Consider the following 25,943-nt stretch of genomic DNA (forward strand, 5'->3'; position numbering starts at 1 on the left):
CATTTCTGGTATCCGTATCCAGCTATTAATATCCTGGGCTCTACAGACTATGAAAAAGAAATATGATATATAATCCCTATCTTTAAAAAATTCATTACCATTTAGAGTGGTAGAAATAAAAGACTTGAATAAGAGAGTAATTCAGTGTTAAGTTATACCATTGGCTACATGGTAGAATTTCAGAAAGATAATATGGTTTTCACCCAAGTCATTGGGAAACATAGCCCATAAAATTTACAGTTTTGGATGGTAAGTGTAATTAAGATCAATAGATGGGGAAGATAGCCTTTTCTGAGTAGGAAAAGGGCAAAAGCAAAAGAATTGGTGTGAATTATATGACTTAACTTCTGTATTATATTAGTTTGCTTGGGCTGCCATAACAGAACGCCACAACTGGGTGGGTTAGACAACAGAAGCTTATTTTCTTGCAACTCTAGAAGCTAGAAATCCAAGATCAAGATTCTGTCAGGGTTGTTTTCTTCTGAGGTCTCTCTTCTTGGCTTGTAGATGGCCATCTTCTCCCAGAATCTTCACATGTCTTTTCCCTGTTGTAAAGGCCTCTGGTGTCTTTTCTTATAAGGACAGCAGGTACTGTTAGATTAGGGCTCCACCCTCATAATTTCCTGTAACCTCAATTACCTCCTTAGAGTCCCTGATTCCAAGTACAGCCAGATTGTGGGTTAGGGCTTTAATGTATGAATATAGTGGGAAGACAATTCAATCTGTAATGCCTGTGTACCGTGTGTACTATTCTTGTCGAGTCTGTTGGAAAATAATGTTTAGAAGTAACAATGTTTTTAATTGGCAAAAGATATTGAAAACATTCAGAATTTAGATTGGATGGTATTTTTAAAAAATATATATATTTATATATGTATAGTCAATTATATATATGTCAATTATATATAATGTCAATTATAAAATTATATGTATATAATGCATATGTAAACATTTATATATACAGACAATGCCAATTATGTGTGTTTCTTATGTGTGTGCATCCAATTAAGTATAAAAAATTGGGAATATAAAAGGGTACAGAGAACAAAATAAGCAGCATATATATTCTGCTGTTGAGAAAACAGAGAGTTTAGGTATGTTGTTCATTACTACATCCCCAGTCCTGGAACAGTTCTCATCATAAGCATACAGTAAATATTGCTTAGTGAATAAATTAATATAAAGTTTTGGGATTGTATAGTGTGTATATATATATATATATATATAATATATTTTATATAATATTAATTTTAAAAATATATTTATATATATGATTATATATATTTTATATAATGAATTGAAGTTTTGGGATTCTACAGTATATATATATTTGTGTATATATATTTTACATATATAAAATTATGTTTTCTTTCTTGACATTAACTTGGAATAATTTTCCATACTATAACATATTTTCAAAAATTTGATATTTAAAATGGCTTCATGGCACATAGCATAGTCTAATTTGTGTAATTTTCTTTTCATTAGAGTTTAGGTTTTTGTCTTTTGATATACATTTATAAGTCTTTTAGCACTCTTTCATGCATTTTGTAGTTGTTTACTTAGGATTTTACCTAAATGGATTATGTCATTGCATATACCTGCATAATAATGGAATATTTAATGATATGACCAAAGTTTACAATATATAGTTAAGTATAAAAGGCTTAAAATGACTCACAGTGTGAGCCTATTTTCATTATATGCATACATGTATAAACACACGCATATATATTTTTCTGCAGAAGAAAAAAATACAAAGGTAAATAGGTTATCTATGGGTAGTAAAATTAGAGGACATTTTTATTTCTTTTTCACTCACTTTTTTGCATTTTATAGATTTTAGACAATAAACTGACACTATATTTGATAGACAAAGTACTTGAAGTGATATCATGGCCATATTACAAGGAGAAACGGAAGGCAGGAGACTGATTAAGAGAATGTCTTAAAGCTCTAGACAACAGGTAACAAGGTTATACAGCTTTGTGAGCTGGAAAATAAACAATCTTCCAGATATTCTGTTGGATGGAAAGAAAAGTCACTTGAGATTTTTGGGTAATAGAGACAAATCAGAAAGAACAATCAAAGATGATCTTCTCTTAGAGGACTATGGTTGTGTATCTTGGAGGCTATAGTTGTGTCCTTAACAATGAGTGTAATGAGGCACAATAGCATCTATTACAGAGCCACTGGTAGAACACACAGGAGTGTGTGAGATCACAGAGACACTAAGAACATAGGCATGAATGCAGAGCTGAAGGCAGAGGCATTTTTTGGGTTCTTTTTTTGTGTGTGTTTCATGACATGTCATTCTTGCTCCTTCATGATCTCTTTACTCTTCATTTTCTTTCCTTCTTTCTCCTCTGATTTTGGGATTTAAACTCTAGAAAGGTGAGCAATGCAGAGGACAGGATTTTCAGGTCATATCTGAAGAGAAAGGAAGTAGAAGAATTGGAGGAACAATGAGCAGGTGAAAGACGAGTTTTTGAAGGCAAGAGAGAAGAATATAGTCCTTGTGCTCTTTTACCCGAAGTACAGGATAAAGCAAAACAAACCTATAATGCAATCTTGTCAGAAATTTAAACATGTATTTGAATGGCCAAAATATTTTCTCATTAATTATCAGACTCTGTGATGAATATATGTAAGCAATCAAATTTTAGAAAAACAATTTTTTGAATGTTAATTGTACCTGTATGTTGAAAATTGCTCTGGTTTGATAGATGAGCTGAGATTTCAGGGGGATGGAAAAATGCACAGATATATCTTTAGATCTCAATGGAAAGAAAGGTTTATATGAAGATTGCTACATTATTTTATGTATACATATATACATGGTAAGATGATATAATTCATTCAGTTCCCATAGTTAAAAATAGCTGTCAAACAGTTTACTGATATCATACAGAACATTGATGAAGTTTTTACCAAATTTGCTTTTATGATACACAATCCGAAGTTTGAGTATCTGTCTTTTGTTATTCTTAACAAGAAATAAATGAATGTAACTGCAAGTAAGTGTTATATATAGGTAATTTTCAAACTTGATGTACAACCATGACATTTGATTCTTCACCCCACAATTAATAGATGTGTATTTTAGTCCTTATATGATGAAATAATAAAAATGTACTTTTAGAGGAAAGAATTAACTTCTAAAATGCAATGATTCTTTTAGTACATGTTAAATAGTTCTGTGTAATCATGAACTTGGCTAATTATCTGGTCTTGTAATTTTTGCTAAGTTATTAATAGTAAATCAATATAATAGAGATTCCGGAACAAGCACATTTATAAATTATGCCTAAATTCTCAAACCTGGGTGCATCTTTTTACTTGTTTTTTACTTCTCTATTCTTTGTCTAGATTCTTTTAGGAAAAAGGGCAGCCATATCCCATGTGTGATATGTGAATCCGTCACATATTTACAATACAAACCAACTCTTTCTTAAAATTCTTTAACCTTCTCACGAAAATAAGGAAGGAAGGCTGGGAAAATTGTTCCCTCTTGAATACAGTGTTTAGAATCGATGTTGTTGGCTTGACTTTTTTTCTAAATTGCATCATCTTTGGAATGAATGAAAACATTCCTAGATACCTGTGGGTAAGAAATAAACTGCCTGCTGTGGAAAAGGACATATGCTCCTAGTTTGATTGTATTCACTGCACATGAGCTCCTTCTTGCTGTGCAATAATTGATTTAGCTTGCGTTTATTGCTGAGGAAGGAAGTATGTTGTCTTTTTAAGCTATTTTAGAAAATGCATTGTCAATTGATTATATTTGATGACTAGTGTGTGATGTGAATGAGAGTTGACAATATTAAAATTTATATCAAACCGTTTAACTGAGACTTGATTAAGACTTGAAATGATTTCAATTTGTTTTTAATACAGTAAAGTATTCCACTACTCTGGCTTACATGGGACCTCTCATTTTATAGCTCAGTGTGGTGGTGCTATGTCAGATTTCAGCGGTGTGATCCTCAGCCCCGGGTTTCCTGGAAACTACCCTAGCAGTTTAGATTGCACGTGGACAATAAAGCTGCCCGTAGGTTTTGGTATGTATAGTAAAAGCATGTGAAAGAGTTTTCAGTATCATTGATGCATCCTTATAAAGAAATACGAAGGTCTAGTAAAAACTCACAAATTATAGTTTACTTTGGGATTGCCTACAGTTACATAAATTGAGGAGTGAAATTTGAATTGCTTGAGCCAAATTTGGTTGCTGAAACCAAATAACTTTCCCTTGAAACACTAGGATAATTGAAAAGATAAGGGCATTTTCTAATTTCATAGTTAGAAGATAGGTACGTAGATAGATAACTTTCTGATATTTTCCAGTTGATTTGTACGGATTTAGCCTGATGTGTGTGGCAATAGTAAATTCAGTGTGATTTTCATGTATAATCATTTTTATAAGTCTCTTACTATAACCAAGTAGTACATATATAATAATTATTTTCTGGTAATTTGTTAAATTTATCTAATATTCATTGCAAATAAATAAGATTTTATATTTGAAAAGTAGTACAAAATTTCCAATGTTGGGTTTAAATACATGCAGATGTAATACTTTTTAATTTTAATAATACAATTCGCAGTGTTTTGGATATACTGCATTATATATAGCATTTCATAGATTCTTTCTCACTTTTCTATCACTAATATATTCTCCTGCAGCTTCATATCCTGTGGTCTGTATATGCATAAGTAGAAGTGTATCACAGAAGACAAGATGAGTAGACTCCCTGAACCACACACAAACCTGGTGGATTTAGAGCAATTAAGAAATTATGTTCTATCTCACTTATTGAGGACTGAATTTAGTACCTCGTTACCCAAAAACATCTATGGCCTCAGAATAAAAATTCATATTTAAATATTTTACGTAATTTTACATAATAATAAATAATAATAAGTATTTTACATAAATTCACAGAAAATTAGTTTTAACAATTCCTTACTGAGTGCATGTTATACTCCAAGTACTATGCTGTACTGGGAATAAAATGCGTGGTGAAACAAACTTGGAACCTTTCCCCAGATAAGTTATAGTCATGATGAGGAGACAGATTATCAAATATGCTATTACAATGAACTATAATAAAGATTATACGATTGTAATTAGTACAGATATCCACTTTCATTCAGGAAATGCAGAAAAGTCTTGCTAGAGGAAGTGATTACTAAATTGTGACTTTGTAGATAAGTAAGAGTCAGCCCAACAACGAGGGTCCATCTGTGGGGAACAGGAAAGACACTGTTGGTAAACAGAGTGACACATGGAAAGATGCAGATGAAAACTAAAGAAATTCAACAAACCTGAATACAGTTTGACTGGCCTGAGGTTTTGGGAAAACAGGAAACCACAGAAAGATGTTGGAGGACTTCCGAATGAGGGTTATTCTGGTTACTACATGGAAACATGCTTACTTTGAAGTTATAGTCAAATTCTATGTCCATTCACTGAATAACGATACTGATAAAATGAATAAGAGATTTGAACCCTGTATGGTTATTCTTATGTGTCTTTTACCAGCCACTTAAGAGGGCTTATCCCATGTTGCTGATGGAGCTAAGTGAATTATTTTATTTTATTTTTCTAAGATTTTATTTATTTATTTGTCAGAGAGAGAGAGAGAGAGCACATGCTAGCGCACCAGCACAAGCAGGGGGAGTGGCAGGCAAAGGGAAAGTAGGCTCCCTGCCAAGCAAGGAGCCAGACACAGAACTCAATCCCAGGATCCTGGGATTATGACCGGAGCCAAAGGCAGAAGCTTAACTGACTGAGCCACCGAGGCATCCCTAAGTTATTTTAAAATAAATTATTAAATATATTTTCAATAGTGTCATTATAACATTTTCAACTTACCTCTCATTAATACTTCCTTGATTTTAAAAACTGAGTTCATTAAAATTAGAAATAATACACATCCCTATTTTAGAGATGAAAACATAAGAGACTGTTTCTGATTTGATTACATTTAAATAGTACCATTGTTTTCTTTGAGTTTTGGATGAATCAAAAATTAGTTCTAATGCATTTCAAAAAAGTAATTTGTAATTTTTGAAAAGATTGAATACATATCAAAAATTAAAGGAGTATTTTCTAATGTCCATAAAACACTTATTGACAAGATAATTTGTGAAAAGGAGGCTCAGGGGAAATTTTTAGAAAGAAATATGCAATTCTTGCAGCCTCACATATTAGGGTAACATGTTCAGATCTCTAAGAAATTTGTATAATAGTACAGAAACTTGATTAATATTTTAAAGCCTATTTCCAGTATTTCCCAAATGTATTTGCCCATAGAAATTTTTTTGTGGAACTCCAGTAACAAAATGTGACTTTAGTTGAGAACTCCAGTGTCGCTATTAAGAGCAAGAGTCCAAGAGCCAGTGTTTGAGTTTGAATTTCAGGTCTGTTAGGTCATTGTGTAAGTTAGCATATTATTTAGCTTCTCTGTGCCTTGGTTTCTTTATTCTCATGAGTAACTGTGAACATTAAATAAATAGCATGTATAATCGCTTAGGAGAGTGTCTAGCAAACAACAAATGCCAGATTTTATTATTAACAATTTAGAGAATGGTAGTTGTAAAAAAACCCCTCTAATTCACTAAAATTGAATATTAATCAAATTAGACAAACATACCTCAATAAGACTCTCATTTTATTTTTTCCATCCCAGAAACATTTCACTATCTCATATTTTAGTTATGTTTATACAAATTTTGAGACTATATTGCAATATGACAGCATATAACAATGATCACTAGATTTTATTGAGATGATTATATAAAAATTAGCATTATCTTCTGATAACAAAGTAGTAAAAGAGCACATTTATAAATTACATCCTTCTAATGCTATATTGGGGAAGTTAATGTATCCCCCATAGATGAATGACTAATTTCTAATGCCGTTGTGGAATCTGATTATGTTAATAAATGAAAACTTTGCAATCATATTTTGGCCTCAAACTGGACTTTTGCAAAATACAAATTTACCGAATGACTTTTTTACCTCTAAAAATTGCTTAATCCAATTTTAAATGGTATCAAAGAGCAAGAAAGCCCTTTTAAAAAATGTATTATTTTTTTTATTATTATGTTCAGTTAGCTAGCATATAGTACATGGATGGAACTGGAGGATATTATGCTAAGAAAGCCACTTTCTTGGTTAGTTTTGTTATGATGACATTATAGTAAAATGGAAGAGGTTCCCATGTGACAGCTAGGTGGCATTTGAGAGCAGTATCCTGTTACTTGAACTATGATGAAGCTAATTGCCCCGGCAAACAGCAAACCCATGGCCCAGACCTCGAAAGTACGCCTCTTGACCTAAATGGAAACATATATAACTATATTAATGTGAGTGAGTTTGTGCATATATGTGTGCATATTTAATCGGATAAAACAATAAAGTAGTATTGTTTGCTTTTCTTTTTTAGGTGTACATCTCCAGTTTGTCAATTTTTCTACAGAAACGATACATGATTATTTGGAAGTAAGAAGTGGATCTTCAGAAACTAGTACTGTTATTGGCCGACTTAGTGGTCCTCAAATACCATCTTCCCTATTTAGTACGACCCATGAAACCAGTTTGTATTTTCACAGTGACTATTCACAAAACAAACAAGGGTTCCACATTGTATACCAAGGTGAGAGGAATAACAAAAAGTGGAAGCTCATTTAGCTCCAAATCAGCTATTAGCAATCTAACTAACTCTTAAGTATTTTCTATATTGTGGTTTAGAAAGCCTACACCAAGACAAGCCTCAATTAGGAAGATTTTCTTTTTTAAATAATTAATGCAATTTTCAGGCAACTGTATTGGGGAAATGAGGTCTTTCTGAAGCCTTGGAAAATTCTAACCATGAAAAAACAATTGAATTAGTATTAATACACAATTAAGCAAGCCAAGGCAAGGCAAACTGGATATCAAAGATTTATCTTTGCTCTTCTATTAAAATAAGCGTATTGAAAGATATTTTGCAGTACTCATACATTCTGTGTAAAATTATTTTCTTTTACTTTAGACTAATATGACATTCTTTCATTCCAATCTATTTCCATGAGAATATGAAATAAATACTTTGACAAGATTTTTATCCCTCTTGAATAGAGTTTGGACTCAGCCTCAAATGGTGACTCTCCAGGTTCAATCTAAAGTAGCCTAAAGCTCCTCTCCATTTCTTCATTTGCATGATAGAGTTAGTAATAGTACCACCCAGATCAATTGTTTTTAACTTGATATGATGAAATTAATGTAAAATATATGCCATGATGTATACCATTAGTAAATTTTTGTGCATTTTAGCTATTTTTATGATTATATTATTTCAGATTTTAGAAGCCTAAGATTCAAAATTACACATTTAAAGTTACAATAATATTTTATGCATCGTAGTTCCAATGACTGCAACTTTTAATCAAAATAACATTTAATCGCAGCTCTGCCATAATTATTAAAGGATTTTATGAGTAAGTGACACTTTTGAATGTGAGCTCCACAGGAGCAGGCATCTTTGTGTTGTTTGTCTATATATTTCAAGTGCTACAACAGTTAAGGGCATGATAAATATTTGCTGAATAAAAGCATATACCCAGAAGGAAATTTAAGAGTAGTTAAAATAGACATCATAACTTCCAACTGCATGGGTCTAAAATAATTATGATTTGCATTATGCTTGCATACATTACTTGAGAGCACAATATCACACATCATCTTTTACATAAAATAGAAGTAATTTCTGCCACCTTTCAGTACAGAATCAACCATGTTCCCAAGGAATTTAATTATTTCAAAAATAATTGGGCGATGGATTAAATTCTTATTTGCTGCTAGAAGACTCGGAGCTATCTTTATAGTCCTTCTCTAGCACGTGTTCGGGGCCTATGCCAAGCACCTTGCTATTTACTTTAAACCAGGCTTCATCTTCTTTTCTCCTTCCCTCTTTTTCCTTCTGCCTCTCAAAATAATGCTCTTATGTGAATGATGTATAACTAGAATTTGAACTTTACTAACTGCACTTTCAGTCCATGTGCCCTTAAAAAAGATTCATTATTTATATATTAAAAGCATAAAAGATACAGAATTTTTATTGTTATTGATATAATATTAATATTATTGACATTATTGACATACATTACAATGATCAGAATTAGAATATGTGAGACTAAAATTGTGGCTGTAAGAGTAGTTTACATTTTCATTAAAACTTATAATTTGGATAGATTGCATAAGAAACTGAATGCATTTTTATGAATCGTACTAATATTTTAAACATGAAACATATAGACATGAGAAGAAATTCACATCACATTGCCATTGACATCACTTATTATAAACCTGAATTACTATTTATAACCAACGACAAGCAGCACTGCATCTATTTTGCAAGTTGCAAATAGTACCCATCTGTGGTCTTTCTGATATTCAGAAAGGAAAAACGTCTTTCTTTTTCCCTTTTCAGCATATCAGTTGCAAAGCTGTCCTGATCCACGCCCGTTTCGAAATGGTTTTGTAATTGGCAATGATTTTACTGTGGGTCAGACCATTTCATTTGAATGTTTCCCTGGATACACACTAATTGGAAATTCAGCTCTCACTTGCCTTCATGGAGTGAGTCGTAATTGGAATCATCCACTTCCAAGGTGTGAAGGTATGCTCCTAACTCGAAGCTATGTTTCAGTTGATATCATCTGTATTTAATAATTCTTGTCTTGGCACTCTTTCTTCTTCAAATAGCATGCTAAATATACAATCTTTCTTTCAGTTGAGAATTATAGTTAGTACCCAGATCAAAATCCTTAAGGCTCCAAAATGGATAACTGATTTTATAATTATTGGCAGGAATTCTAACCTTCTCCATTAGAAGTGAGGCTATAGTTGATCAACACTTTAGAGCTTCTGTGTGTGTGTCTGTGTGGGTGCATGGGATTGTGTTTAATAGTCATTCTCATGTAAGCCACTATTGCACATATTGCTACTGAATTTAGACTCATTTTCTCTAAAAGTCCTTTTAAGTAAGAAGAACTTGAACATTTTGTAAGGCTTATATATATATATATATATGATAAAAGGTGAAAGTTAAACAGTGTATGTATTGATAAAGTATTTGAAAAAAACCAGAAGAAAATCGAATTAATCTAAGAATAGGTGATAATAACTATGTAGCATACCTCATATTGAGAAATAAATAAAAGCAGACTATATATCGTTCGTGGTTGCCAACATAATTTTATATACCTTAACTGAAGTAAGAACATAATATAGATGTATTTTATACTGCTAAGAGATATGAAATGTTTGCCTTTTTCTCTATGATAAGTTTATTGTCATTTTATTTTAACAGTTTTTTATATCATTTCTGTAGCTCTTTGTGGAGGAAATATAACTGCGATGAATGGCACTATTTATTCTCCTGGGTATCCCGATGAATATCCTAACTTTCAAGACTGTTTTTGGCTTGTGAGAGTACCTCCTGGGAATGGAATCTACATCAATTTTACTGTCCTTCAAACAGAACCAATCTATGATTTCATTACTGTATGGTAAGCCAGAACCATTGTTATTGATTGATTCAACTATATGTAACAGTGAAACAAGGTAGGAATGAAAATATATCACAGTCCTCTGTACAAATTGCCATCCCATCTGATATTTGAATTGGTGTGAGTAACTGAGGGTGACAGTATGTATTTTGTAGAATGAGACAAACAAGAGAAATAGGTTTTAACTTATTTGCCCATGAAGTAGCTAAACAGAACAAAAGCTTTTGTGGGTGAAAAAAGATGTTAAATTTAATATAAATTAATGTGCAAAATTAGAAATTAGTATCAGAGTAAGTTTAAGATAAGCAAGTTCTCTGTAAAACCAGTGAAATTTAGAAGCCTATGTTCAGATCATAATTATTTAAAATGATTTAATTTCTGTCACAATTTGTTATAAAATATATTTGTATTATAATTATCCTGTTAATGAAACATCTTTATTTACAAACATAAAGAAAATCTCTAAATTAATTATTGACAGCTGGTTACCTGAACTACTGGATGAGTTCTAAGATTCCTTCTAAATTTAACAGTCTATGATTCTCAAGAATGTTTTGGAGAAAATAAAAAGAGGGCAAAACTCAAGCATTTGGGACGATATGTGTTGTGGTCAGAATGCCAGGGACAATGTAATTGATTATAACTAATATGGGTGCATCTCCTTTAGGTAAATATGTGATGTATTTTTATACTTTACATTTTTAGGTGTATCATTACCTAAAAAAAAAAACCATAAAATGTACCAGTATGATTTGGCCCTAATCATTGGTTATTTCATCTATTGCCTCTTTATCATTTTTTTATGTAATACTTTCTTCAAACCTTTGCAAAACTCTCTAAAAAAAGCAATCTCAATCTCTCTTTCTCCCCTCCCTGCTCTGTCTCTCTCTAATAGGGATGGACCAGACCAAAACTCACCTCAGATTGGGCAGTTCAGTGGCAATACAGCTTTGGAATCAGTCTATAGCACTTCAAATCAGATTCTAATCAAATTTCACAGTGATTTCACAACAAGTGGCTTTTTTGTGCTCAGTTACCACGGTTGGTATTATCTAAGAGTTTCTATTTTATTTGGCACTATTTCAATTTAAAATTGTCCTGGAAAAATTGAGTGTAATATATATTTAACCAATGATTGAAAAGGTATTAAAATTTGACACTTTTTAAAAATCATTTCAAACACATTTACTTGCAAAGAATGACCTCTTCCAAGCGTTTAGGGACATTAAAATGTGAGCAAATGGAAATAGGAAATAAATCAGTCAGTAATTACTCAGTAGAAAATAATCATTTTTGTGCGGAAACCAATAAAAAGGAACCAGCTGTTCATATTTTATTGCATGTAATTTTGAGACATCAATAGATTTTTCATACAAAATGTTTAATCTATTCAACCTGCTGTGAGTCTTTCTAAAAATAGCATCCAATATCTTTATGCTTTGGATCATATTACTCATTCATTTATACTCTTATTTCAAAAACTGTATCTGTTCTAGAATCTTACACTTTTAAGTGACTATTCCAGATCATTAAGTTCATAGCTTTTACTCCCGTGAAATAATTTATGAGGAGTTTCAATTTTAATTCTTTTTATAGAATTATTCTGGGTCCTCTCTTCATAACATTAACCTTTTCAAAGAACATTCAGATGGTTCACAGAGCTTTTTAAAAAAAATTCCCCTTATCTCAAATTGATTGTATTCCTCTATAAATAAGAAAATGTTTATTCCTAATGATATGTCCTTTCTCTGCTATGACCATAGTTCTGTAAAACACATCCTGCTTCATATGACTTTGTGAGACCAATTCCATGTGTATTTCAGAGGATCAGTAAGCTACTATCTTAAATTCACAAAAGTTATGTGAAAATTAGCAAGATGAACATGTGCTTTGTCCCATTACATTAATATACAATTTAATAAGTCATTCAGAGAAAGACTGTTATCATATGGTTTCAGTCATATGTGGAATATAAGAAACAGTGCAGAGGAATATAGGGGAAGGGAGGGAAAACTGAATGGGAAGAAATCAGAGAGGGGGACAAGCCATGAGAAACTCTTAGCTATAGGAAAAAAACTGAAGGTTGCTGGAGAGGAGGAGGGTGGGTGGATGGGGTACCTGGGTGATGGGCGTAAAGGAGGGCATGTGATGTGATGAACACTGGGTGTTATATGCAACTGAAGAATAACTGAACTCTATGTCTGAAGCTAATGAGGTACTATATGTTGGCTAATTGAATTAAAAAAAAAAGAAAGATGTTTTCTAAAACAAATTTGTTAACTTTTAAAAATATAATGTAAGAAAAACTTTGATACTCAAAACTTACATTCCATGAAAAATATGTTAGATGTTTCGTAAATGTTCTTTTCCTGACCTTGTCTTGTCTCACATTGTAGATTTTCTAATAGAGGGCTGATCTTTATTTATGTTTGTGCTTTTAATTTCATAAAAAGACACAATTGCCAGAGCTTAGAAAAGCCTAACATTTGAATCGACATCCCTGGGAATTTTACCTAAACCTTAAAATAACCTTGAAATCTGAGGATGTAGCCAGGGTTCATGTTAAAAATTGACAGGTGTCTTACATTCGCCAGCCTTAGTAGAATAATTTTCCTAAAGTACTGCTTTCATTCTGACTCTCCTTTTCAAGATTGCGGGATGCCTACATTAAATCAAATTTAAAGCTACCCTATAATCCAATTCAATGAATCTTACTCCCCAGCGCTTACTCTGACTCCACTCAGATTGGTTCTGGCGCTGCCTCCTAAACTTCCATTCTTACATGATTTCATACTCATCTTTGGTTCTTTTTATCTCCCTCTCTTAAGTCCTGTTTCTTCCATTTCTTGACAATGGAGCTCATAGGGCTCACAACCATCTTCTCTATGATTGCACTTTCTCTTACCAAACTTTTGAGAACTTATTACAGCATGGTGTATTGTTTTATAAGGTTTGCGCGTTTAGTTATAGTGCTTTTTTGAGGACACAAATCACATTTATGCTTCTTAACCCTTTTATGTTATTACTGACTGATTATTGTATTTTAGCCTCATAGTGGAAAGAGTGAGTTCAAAATCTTTTTTTTTTAAATTGTTTAATTGATTTTATTTGAGCTGTATTACTTACAACTTTTAAAAAGAGTATTTTATGATCAGGTAGATGTATGCATTTCCCTTCACAGAAACAAACAAAAAAAAAGTAAACCAGGAAGGTAATGCACTACTTAACGCTTAATGTTAAACCAATTAAGTATACCTAAGCTTAGAGTGGTTTGCTCCCCAACTCAGTTTTATTTAAACTCTGTTACTGATTTAATAGGTCCTTGTCTTATGCCCTATTGTCAGAAGTGGTTTTCTTAAGACTTGTGTATTTATTTTATAAATTTGACAGATCAATCTTCTCACATACTTTCTTAAAGGTCACACTGATCATTTAAGCTTTATTTATTAATGTATTTTTAATATATTTGAAAAGAGAAAAATATGTGTTTCTTTTCTCCTAACCTGACTTCCTTTATGAGATCCAGCCAGCCATCTGTCTTTTATAAAACATCACCTTCATAAAGCCTTTCATGATCAAAAATAACATTCATAAAAAGCTTTGGAAAATGAAAGTTCTGTGCAATAAAAAAATAGGACAGGTGTAAATGTTAAGGCACTTTATCTCAGATATCATACTTCTTTTTAATCTAAGGAAATGTTTTTGTCTCTGTATTGCTGGAATTGTAATTTCCTAAAGTAAATGCTAAATTTTCTTGATATCTGCCATAGATTTAAGATGGGTTTGGTTTATAATAAATATTAACAATATTCAGTCCTAATCAATGACTTCCTAAAAGTAAATTACACAAAACCTATCTTAACTGCATCGTTTTTGCAGACACTGACTTTCCACATTAGTCACTAGAATAGTGATAGCTACCACTTACTGAAAACTTAATATGCTGGGTACTCTGCTAGCTACTTTTCATGTATTATTGCTAATTTTTCTAATAGCTCTGCAAGATAAGTATTATTATCCCCATTTTAATAATGAAAGAACTGAAAGAAAAAAAATTAACCTACATAAAGCTAGAGAACTAATAAATAGGAGAGCTGCCTGGAATTCAAAATAGGTCCATCTGACTCCATAGAATGACCTCTTTTTAAATAATGACAACAATACTGGCAATAACAATAGCTAAAATATAGAGAGTTCTTACTGAATGCCAGGCAGTGTCCCACGCTGGTATTGTCAAACACATAGGTTATATTCAATGGCCTATAAATCTAATTTTTCCTTAAAAATTCAGCAAAAGTGATTTTAATTTTTAGCAAGATTATAAGTCATCTCATTTTCTAGAAAATACCCCTCCTAAATAAAACTTAGAACTTCATACTTTGTAGTGCTTCTCTTCTTCGTGACTTACAAGCTCACAACAATATGTAGGTTCATTGCAACTTAGTATGTTCTTTGTGGTTTCCAAAAATATGGTAAGGTCACTGTGTGAAAAGAAGATAATTTTTTGGGGGGTCTGATTTATGGCAACCAAAACAACTAGGAGACTATAACATAGCCAGATTATATATTTACTCATTTAAAACAGAAGGTATCATTTTCATGTTCAGATCTATTATCCAGGGTGCCACTTTTTCTAATATCAGAATATTAGAGAACTTCAATTTATATACAGAAGGCTTTCTTAGTAAGCATAATTTATATTATGATTTGATTTGTATGATCCATTGTTTTCCAGTGTATATCCATTGGCACATCTTCTGTGAAAGAATGAGTTGATTATATATTGACTTTCAGATTATTTTTAAGAAGTGTGTTAAAAGGCTCGTAATATCTTTTAGGTCATCTTTTAAGTTTATGTTGCCTTTACAATAAATGCTGTATTTAGGGAAAGTATATTTAACTCCACAAAGTCTCATCCTAAAAGAGACTGCTGCAGATATAAGGACACATTTTATATAAAACATAAATCACCATGGCTTTGAACTGTGTGACCCCTTTGCCTCACACAACCTAAAGACCTGACCTCCTTTCATACGTCAGTAGATAGAGCATTGAACTCATAAAGTATTTTATTGTTTGATATCCAGAGAGCATAGTATGGACATCATACAATTATATATATATAATGTGGCAAAGAAACTAAAAAGACAAACTGGTGAAACTGTTAAGAGGAAAAGATAATACCATTTACTATTACTAATATGACTAGTGATTACTTAAATGACTGAAATCATGCCAGAATTGCCTACTATATTTTGACATTTGACTCCACGTGCACATCCATTCATACGTTATGGCATTTATTTTGTACAGTGTCTTACCGTCAGTACCCTCCAATCAAAGTCCATCAGGAACATCTTTCAGTTAAACAAAATTGGGTTTATTTGCTCACTGTAATAAGTGAGACAAAACACCATGAGGGACCCTCTGGCATCCCAGTATGAGGGTATTAGGAGAGGCTTGTTTCAGGATTTGGGCTGTGCAAGCTAGTTCTGGGAAGGTTCAAGGAAGCACGCTGTATTTCTAGACTCGGTGTTGTTACAAAATTGGAGCAGTTCTATAATTGGGTACCTTTTAAAAAAATTTTTTTTAAAGATTTTATTTATTTATTTGACACAGAGACAGGGAGAGAGGGAATACAAGCAGGGGGAGAGGGTGAGGGAGAAGCAGGAAGCCCCACATGGGACCATGACCTGAGCCGAAGGCAGACACTTAACGACTGAGCCACTCAGGTGCCCCCCCCCTTTTAAAGATTTTGTTTATTTGACAGAGAGAGAACTCAAGCAGGTGGAACAGCAGTCAGAGAGAGGGAGAAGCAGGCTCCCTGCTAGCAAGGAGCTTGACGTGGGGCCTATCCTAGGACCCTGGGATCATGACCTGAGCCAAAGGCAGGTGCTTAACCAACTGAGCCACCTAGCTGCCCCTATAACTGGGTATCTTAATACATTTTTTTTTTCTAGAAGGTGGAAGGAGTAGAACATACCTGGAACAATAATTGGTATGGAAGCAACATTTGCTCATATTAGCTGACATGGAAGAGACTTGGTCATTTTGGCAGTTGAGACAGTGTTCTTGTTTTTTATTGTGCTCAGATATAATTATGGAAATGTCTTCTTTTTGTCTTGTTTCAGTGAGGTCAAAGGATTATCACGTCTGATGCTAATTGTTAGTGAAATTGTATATGGTCAACAGTAGAAAATCACAGCCTATCAGAGCCAGGCCAATTCTAAGCTGAGAACACACCTGAGCTGTTCTCTCCTCTCCTCTCCTCTCCTCTCCTCTCCTCTCCTCTCCTCTCCTCTCCTCTCCTCTTCTCTTCTCTTTCCCCTTCCCTTCCCTTTTCTTTTTTCTCTTTTCCTTTCTTTTTTCTTTTATTTTCTTTCTTTTCTTTTCAATACACAGAGTAGTTTATGATAGTTAAAGATAGCTATAGCATGGTCCTTTACAACCAAAAGCAAACCGAACTATGATGGTGAAGACGGAAAGGAAAACAGAGACTGACAAAGGTCAAATGATATTGCTGATGTGCTCTGTTTATCAGATTATCCATCATTTTTCAGAATTTAATGAGCTCAGTACTAAAAGGCAAGATAATTTCAATGAACTATCTGAATATCGGGAAGTGAATTCATGCAGCAGATATTGAAACTTTTTAATGGATAATTCAGGAGATTTCCCAGTAGTTTTGTTTACTATACTTCTGTTACTCCATCTCTAGGGAAATACCAAGAGTGACTTCTTGTTCATCCTTTTCTCATGATGGGGACTTTCTTAGTCTCAACTCTAAATCTGGGGATGAGTCATTTGCTCTTGATTTCTAAGATTCTCCCTTATATAGGCAGAGAAAGAAAGTGACTATATAATGTTAATGGAGCAAAAGTGGTATTTGTAAGTAATTTCAAATTTACCTATATGGTTCATGTCAACTTGCTAACAGATTTTCTCCAAAATGGAAAAAAAAAAGTATATATTATTTTTCCCTCTTAATTAGAACTCAGAGAGCTTTTTATTTTAAACACTCCTAACTCTTCTTTCAAGTAGAGCTGCTTAAACTTGCTTTATATAACTTTTGAAATAACATTGACAAAATTACATAACTGAATGAACATGTAATCATCAATGCTTTTCCTCCTCCAAATCTTTCCCAAATCATGAAATTATCATACTTGACTTAATCTGAGTCACCACCAGTCATTGTACAGAGTTTAGAATTTATAAAGGAACATAAAAAATTATATTTTTCCTCTTTAAGAGACACTGTGTTGGTCCTTGGCAGAAAGGTTGTGCACTTGAGCTTTTTTGATTTAGAGAAGGAATGGCAATTTGCCTGTGTTCTGTGTTGTCTTTTTTGAAGAAGCCTTTAATAGCTCAATTGAACTGAAGTAGATAATGCAGCATTCTTTTCTGGAATTAGATTGGATGTTTCATTGCAAAGAAAATAAGAAATTAAAAATAACTGAAAAATATTGCCAGAATTTAACTCTAAAGCGATTTCAAGAAGAAAATTTGTTGGACCAGGAGCCAGAGATCTGGTATACATTTGAACCAAAACATGGCACTATTTGAGCAATAGTCATCCACAAAAGATACTGACCTATGGGGATTCCTGGGTGGCTCAGTTGGTTAAGCATCTGACTTTGGTCTCAGGTTTGTGAGTTCAAGCCCTGCATTGGGCTCCATTCTGGGTGTGGAACCGATGTTTAAAAAAGAAAAAAAAAGATAGTGACATATGGAATATGATGCCCTCATGTAACTATTAAATAGTAAATAGTGGTTTCAAGCTGAATGCCATGTTGATTAAAATGATTCTTCTAAAAAAGAACACAGATTTAAGTCAAAGGTATATTTTAAATGTGTAAATATCTGTTATAATGCTTTTTCATTAACGGTCATAACTGTGAAGTTGCTTCTAAATAGAATAATCCATGAAAAGCACGGACCCAAATATATGTTCTACCTGTAACTCGATGTGCAGCCTTGTGTACCTCAATTTACTTCTCTAGGGCCTTTTTCTTCCCCTCCTCACACGCCCTAAAAAATAAAAAGAGCAGACTAAGTGAATTATAAGGTAACTTCCAGCTCAAACAATCTATGGTGCTAAACCGTGCAATATTGGGTATTCATCCTAGAGCTGTTTATCTTCTTCCAAGATAACCAAACCATATACATTATAGAGGATGCAATATTGCTTTAATTCAATTAGTTATTAGTTAATATTTATTGAATATGATTTCCAGAGCACTGTATTAGCAGTTTTAAGAGCAAGACACATACACAATACACATGGCTGTAGAAAGAGTTGCTGAAGTTAAGAATTTTCTATTACAGTGTAATGTACATCACTGTAAAACAAATAAGGAATCTCAGCATTTTCGAACATCCAGCTTACATCACAATAGAAGCAAAGTGAATAGTTTGATGTGTCCTGGGAAATCACATGGGTACTAGCCCTTTGAATGATATCGGGGTTGTGAGTAAAGTCATGTTAGGTTGGGATTCTGTGTGTCCAGGGCACAACCATAATCAAAGCAGCCATGCTCCTGTTAACCTTTGCCAAACAGGGAATGCACTCTCCCTTTGAAATCATATGTGTCTGGCACAGTTCTAAGCACTTTACAATATATTAACTCAATCTTAGCTTTATGTTTATTTTGCAGTTGAGAAAACTGAAGCACAGAGTCTGAGCAGTTTACCTAAGGTCATAGAGCTAACAAGTAGCAGAGCCATGATTAGAACACAGGCAGTCTGCTTCCAGAATAAAAACTACATCAGCCTGCCCTGTGCACACAAGTATTTACTCACCAACACAGATTGGAGAATATATTTTTTTCCTAGTGATGTTGATTGTTTTGATAGAAACATTTTCAGAAAAATCAGAGTTGCACTGTTGAATTCCCCAGTTAACATCACATCTGATTCATCACACCTCAAACCATTGCTTTATTATACCCTGCTCCTACCAGCCAAGGTAATAAGCCTGAGCTGCTCATAATTATTTCAGTAATTGCCAAATCCAAACTTTTTTCATAAATAAAAAGCAAAACTTAGAAAAAAGAGAAAGTATGTTTTACCAAATGGTCTTATTCATCTGTGAACACCAAATATGTGGAAGGAATTGAACCCTCAATTTGATACAAGAGCTTACCTCGTAGAGTACTTACTATGTGCCAGGCTTTGCATATGTAAACATTTCAATCCTTGTAACCACCCTTTAAGTTGGCATAAAGTTATTATATTATCATTATTATTTTAATTATTATTTACAAATGAGGAGAAGTGAGGTCAAGTTTAAGTAACTTGCCCTAGATTTCCCAATTTGTCAGCATTAGAAACAAGATTTAAACCCAAAGAGTCTGGATTGAATCCACACTCAATATGGTAAGGATTTATTTAATATGTATGCTTTGCTCATTCATCATTCATTCTTTCATTGTTCTAGCATTCAGTCACGCAGCAAATATTTATTGAATACTGCTATGTCAGGTACTGCATTATGACCTGAGGAGTTAGCTGTTATAAGATAATCAAAAGTCCCTGCTTCCACTACTTTATATTCCAGTGCAAGAAAATGGGCAGTAAACAATTCCTATAGATTGTGAAAATTGCCAGAGGGCAAGTAGATGTGAAACAGAGCAACTGCAAGAGGTTAACTCTAACTAATGTGATCAATGACCACGTCTCTCTTTTAGTCATCTGAGGACAAAATTATCAAAGAGATGGGAAGATAGGTTTCAAGAAAGCAAGACAGATAAAAATAAAATTCTGTACAATTTAGTTTTAGACATGTCATCATGTGTCACACTGTCAACCATTTGAGAGCTATGTTGATAAGGGAATAGTAGAAGAGACTAGAGTAAAGGTTAGGTTGTAGACAGGCTTGATTTTTCAAAGTTTATTATGAGAAAGTGTAGAGATGTGGTTTCATGTTTTTTATGAGGTGAGAATGGCATCGTAGGTGACATAACAAATCAGAGATACTTGAGTTTTAAGTGGAGGAGAGGAACTCTACATTTGCAGCTAAAATTATAAACCAGTTAATAGATGGGGCTGAAGTTAATTAAACAAAGTTAGAGGCCCTTGGAGAACATAATCAAGACTTCTAATTTAATGTCAAGTCATATGAGGACACTTGTGAGTTTTTTTAGATCCAATCAACAATTGTTTATTTAACACCCGCTGCAATATAGACTCTTTAGTAGTCCCTGGATATTCACCTTTGTCCTCTTCCAATTGTGTTTATTTTTCCTACTGTAGCCAGTTATTTTTTTTAAGAAGAAATCTGATCATATTCTTCCCAGACGTGAAACTCTTTACAGGCTTGCCATTTCCTAAGATTACAATAAACAAATCCTGAGCATGGCCCATAGCCTCCTGGGGGACTTACCCCAGTTTACCAGTCTTTCTTTCTTACTGTCTTCAGGACCCTCTCGCCCAATCCCCACCAACACACACCCTTTCCAACCCCCCACCCAGCCTTCCTCTTTGCTGGTTCACACTTGCTGATTCCTCTGCCTGGGTTATTTTTCTATGTGTCATCCCTCTTCCAACACACATACACGTGCGTGCATGGGCACATGCACACATACACACGCGCACACACACACACACACAGACACCTTGTTTCAACTAGGTAATTTCTACTTATCAATAAGATAATTTGATTAATGTCTTTCTCACTGACAATAAGTGCCTATAAGGGCTGGATGGTGTCTGCTTTGTTCACGATCACATTCCCAGCACGTATTACATAGTGTCTGACACAAACTAGGCTCTCAATAATATGTATTTAATAAACAACAAAATGAACTGTTAGACATTATAGGAAATATAAATATATACCAATGGTCCCACACAAGCTAAACATGGAACAAGAACTAACACATTAATGAATAAAGGGGAATAATTTGAGACAGTAGAGCACGCAATGCTAAGTATTACGGTGCCAGTTTCCAGGCTGGCAAGTTGTCAAAAATGACATTGCATAGTGGGGGATTAACATGGTAAATATAAGGGACTTGAGAAAGTTCAGATGAAATATTAGCAGACATCTCATATGAAGGATTGGTGAAAATTAAGAAACTTGTTTTATCTAAGATTATAAATTTAATCTGTTAGGCCATGACAAGTTATATATTGATAATAGGGAAATGGCGGCACCAAGATAATTCTCCAGTCCAGATTGATTTGTCTGTAAATGGAGAAAATATGGCTTAGTTTTCAAGCATATGGTTCAAATTCTGGCTCATTGAACTTGGCAAATAATTCAACCATTCTAAAACTCAGTGTCCCTTTTAGCAACATGAGCTATTTACACATATCTTGATGTAGTAATTTGGGAATTAAATGAAGTAACCCATGTAAAGTAACTTGCAGAGTTCTTTGCACACAGTGGATTCCAAAAAAATTTTGTGTTACCTCCCTTCCATCACCTCCTTTGTGTGTAGGAAGGATTGCACTAGAAAGACACAGAAGGCAAGAAACATCCTGTAGGCAGATTTAATAATACAGATGTATTCATTTCCTAGGGCTGCTGTAACAAGGTATCATAAACTGGATGTCATAAGTAAACAGAAATTTTTTTTTTCTCTCACAGTTCTAGTGGCTAGAAGTATGAAATCAGTGTATCAACAGGGTAATATCTCTGAAGGCTGCAGGTCAGGATCCTTCCTTGCCTCATCCTAGCTACTGGTGGTAGCCAGAAATCTTTGGCATTCCAGTCTCTCCCTGTCACATGTCTTCACTCTGTCCATCTCTGTCTTCTCTCTTCATATAAGGACAGCAGACATAGTGGTTTAAGGGCCTACCTTAATTCAGTATGACCTCACATTAACTCATTATATCTGCAACAACCTTATTTCCAAATAACATTCTAAGGTTCTGAGAAAGACATAAATTTTGTAGGGTACTATTCAACTCAGTAAAATAAGTATTAAATGACAGGGTTCTACACTGAGATGTTGTCAGAAAGAATGGAAAGTCACTGGACACATTTTAGACTTATTTTAGTGAGCAAACCAGTAGAAATTGATGAAGATTGAGAACAGAATTGTTGAAAGCTGTTTATGATTTAATTATTTGTAGTACTTTGTCTTTGAGAGTCAAAAGAAAAACAGATGGTAAGGGGTTTCAATATTTCCTTCTCCTTTACATTATAGTCAGAATTACATAGTTCGACTGTGACAAGTATCTCAGGGACTGCTTAAATCTCATTTTCTAGCACTCTGACCCAACAGTTGCTTCTATTTTATGCCCATTTGCAATTTTACAGTGGAGAGTTATCCTAGCGAATACTGTTTAGAGACTTGTTCCCTCCCAAGGAAGCTAGTGATTTATATGTTATTTAGTAAACATTTGTGTATCCAGAAAAGGTATTTATCCAGGAGATAGAAAATTGGGAATTAAAACACAAATCAGACTTAAAGTCAAAAGAATCATTGAAATCGCTTAGGTTTGTATAGTAGAAAATTTGTTCAAAGGAAAGTTTATTCATAACTCAAATCTATAAAATTGATGAACGTAGATTTGCTCTTATATGGTAGAGGTGAGAGGCAAGGACATTACACCTCCTCAGGCCCTCCATGACCCCAAGGTGATCCCTCGGCTCTGGGAACACAGTTTATAAAACTGCAGGTGATGGTAAAGAACAGAGAATAAGACGGAATTTAGCTCACAGAACCCAAGTGATCTTGGGAAAGTAGCATAATATCTCTGAACATCATATTCCTCATTAATAATAATTTACAACCCCAGTCTTAAAACTCCACAGCTAAGTTATGTAGGTCATTCTAAGCATGTTCTACAGATGGCAATCATGAATTCCTCATTGATATAATGTGCTTTTTCTTTAAAATAATAAATTATCGTTAACATGATGATCAAAAATAAATTTACCAGCTAACAAAAGTGAAATAATATGTGTGTGGGCATCTCTACAATCCACTAACTTCTGAGTTGATCCCTGTTCTACATCAAGATTAGTTAAGATGCTCTCCGCTGAAGCATAGTCTCCTAAGGATTTCTCCCTGGCAGGTTCTCTGTATCTTCCTGTCCCCTTTTTTCTACCTCTTTGACATTTATTACAATTACTGTTTACCTTGGTTATTGTACCCCTTTTAAGGTCTAAGTTCAGGAAAATGATTTTCAAAATTCTTCATGTTACTCTAACCTAAACTTTTTTCTCAAAAATCTGAGTTACACTTTTCCATCCTAGGCTTCTTTCCTAGTAAGTCTTTTCTCTAGTGGTAACCCTTCTGTGTAGAGCAGTGTTATACTTGCAAATTATCATCATTGCACATCAAGTGCTTTTATTTTATAAACAGGTTGAAGTACTAGAAGGAAGATGTTTGAAGAGACATACAATTTACAGCAGGAAATTGAAACAAAAATTTTCCTTGATTCATTCCTCTTCGGCTACATTTTGAAAAAATTTCATCTTGGGGCGCCTGGGTGGCTCAGTCGTTAAGCATCTGCCTTTGGCTCAGGGCATGATCCCGAGTCCTGGGATCGAGCCCCACATCAGGGTCCTCCACTAGGAGCCTGCTTCTTCCTCTCCCACTCCCCCTGCCTGTGTTCCCTCTCTGCTGGCTGTCTCTCTCTCTGTCAAATAAATAAATAAAATCTTAAAAAAAAAAAAAAAGAAAAAAGAAAAGAAAAATTTTTGTCTTGTTTCTGTCCTTAGTAACCTGGAGGTGTATTCTAATAAATGGCTTTTTGTTACATGATGATGAACCAATGCCCAACTTTTTGCTCATGTTTTCTCCTCCATCCGAAATGTTCTTATGCACATGATTACCCTTCAGAACTGGGAAAAATTTTACTCATTCTTTAAAATGTGTTTTATCCATCTCCTTTTATAGGAGTCTTCTTTAAGTGGTCCAGTTGATATTCCTCAGTGCTCTCATAATTTTCTCACAATAGGGGAAATACTGAGGGTGTGGACTTTGGAGTTAGAGGACAGAGGCTGGAGTCCTGGCTCAGCCCTGTAAGAGTTGTGTGTCAATTTCTTTATCTGCTCATTGAGATACATAAATAATTTAACTCCTAAGTAATAAAATGAAGCATATAAAACATACTTTTTTCCAAATGCTATAATAGTAATCAAGTGTGTTTCTTGACTGAACAAGATTATATTACATTTTTAAAAATCTCCCTAAAATTGAGACTTTAATCAAGCAAATGATTGTGATATAGCTATCAGAAGGGGCTAGTTGTCATGATGCTCAGATTCATAAAGGGTGGGTTTTTTTTTTGATGGCCTTTAAATTATGCCAAATAGGAATCTTTCTAATGTAATGGAGTTGACCTATTCAAGTGATGTAGATTATTAGAAACATGAAATTTAATATATAGATATTTCATGAATATATTAATATAGCATGTGTGAGAAGGCTCTGGAGTCAGAACTCCTAGGTTCAAATCCCAGTTTTGTCACATTATAGCTGTGTAATTTAGACAAATTCTTTAATTCTCTTTAACAATTTTCTCTTCTATAAAATGGACATAATTATGGACCTAATCATAAATTAAGTAATAAAATAAATAACATTTTTGTGAGGACTAATGGAGTTTTATAAGTAAAGTAATTATAATATTTCCTGGAATAGAGTAAGCATTGAGCACCTGTTTACAATTATAACTATATGCCAGGCACTTTGCTAGGTGCAGGGGATCCTGTGAGGAGGTAAATAGTCTTACCATGAGAAAATATTTTGTTATCTAAGGAATGATTTATTTTCCCCCAATATTATAGTATACTTAAAAATAAATAATTGAAACTTCATAAATTATACCATTTATTTTTATGCTTATAAATAACCCTTGCATAATTTTGGTTTTTTTCACACATGTGACTATATACACATTCTCAGAAAAGGAATAAACATATTGTCTATTTTTATAGCTTATCAACTAAGAGTGTGCCAGCCTCCACCACCTGTACCCAATGCTGAAATTTTGACAGAAGATGATGAATTCGAAATAGGTAAAGTCTGATAAATTCTTTTTTAAAAAAACATACTGTTAGTAGATATATTTGCTTAAAAAGAAACAGAAAGAATAGTAGCAATTATTTTAGACCCTCTTTCTCTGGATTGTTGAGGACTGTTGGGAATTCTTAAGAATGGACAGCAGAGACAAGACCAAAAGGGAGTACAGGCAAAAGCAAGAATCCTGTATCTCTAGGATGTACAACTGAAAAACCAGTATGGGATTTGAACCATGTAACTGTATTCTGCTGGTTTCTTCTAAATTATTATTTTGTTGCCTTTTCTGACACACTAATGTTCTTTGAATTCAGGCTAAGCCTAAAACATACAATGAAGACTATATAGGGTATAGTAGAAGATATGCTTTATTTTCATATCTTTGAAAACAAGTTGTGGATT

The 25,943-nt window shown here is 33.6% G+C and overlaps 1 protein-coding gene across 4 annotated transcripts in view; it reads left to right on the forward strand.

Annotated features, from left to right (window-relative positions):
• CSMD3 (CUB and Sushi multiple domains 3) overlaps positions 1-25,943 on the forward strand; it is a 1,146,349-nt gene that overhangs the window by 1,035,771 nt on the left and 84,635 nt on the right. For all 4 annotated transcript variants that reach the window (XM_045805628.2, XM_087864412.1, XM_045805629.2 and 1 more), the window contains 6 exons: positions 3,945-4,061; positions 7,455-7,664; positions 9,480-9,668; positions 10,383-10,560; positions 11,456-11,601; positions 25,460-25,540. In XM_045805628.2, coding sequence (XP_045661584.1) covers positions 3,945-4,061; positions 7,455-7,664; positions 9,480-9,668; positions 10,383-10,560; positions 11,456-11,601; positions 25,460-25,540 — 921 coding nt within the window. The remainder of the gene's footprint in view (positions 1-3,944; positions 4,062-7,454; positions 7,665-9,479; positions 9,669-10,382; positions 10,561-11,455; positions 11,602-25,459; positions 25,541-25,943) is intronic.

Source organism: Ursus americanus, chromosome 9 (assembly GCF_024610735.1).
Source record: "Ursus americanus isolate L20-20 chromosome 9, mUrsAme1.1.p, whole genome shotgun sequence".
Lineage (NCBI taxonomy): Eukaryota > Metazoa > Chordata > Mammalia > Carnivora > Ursidae > Ursus > Ursus americanus.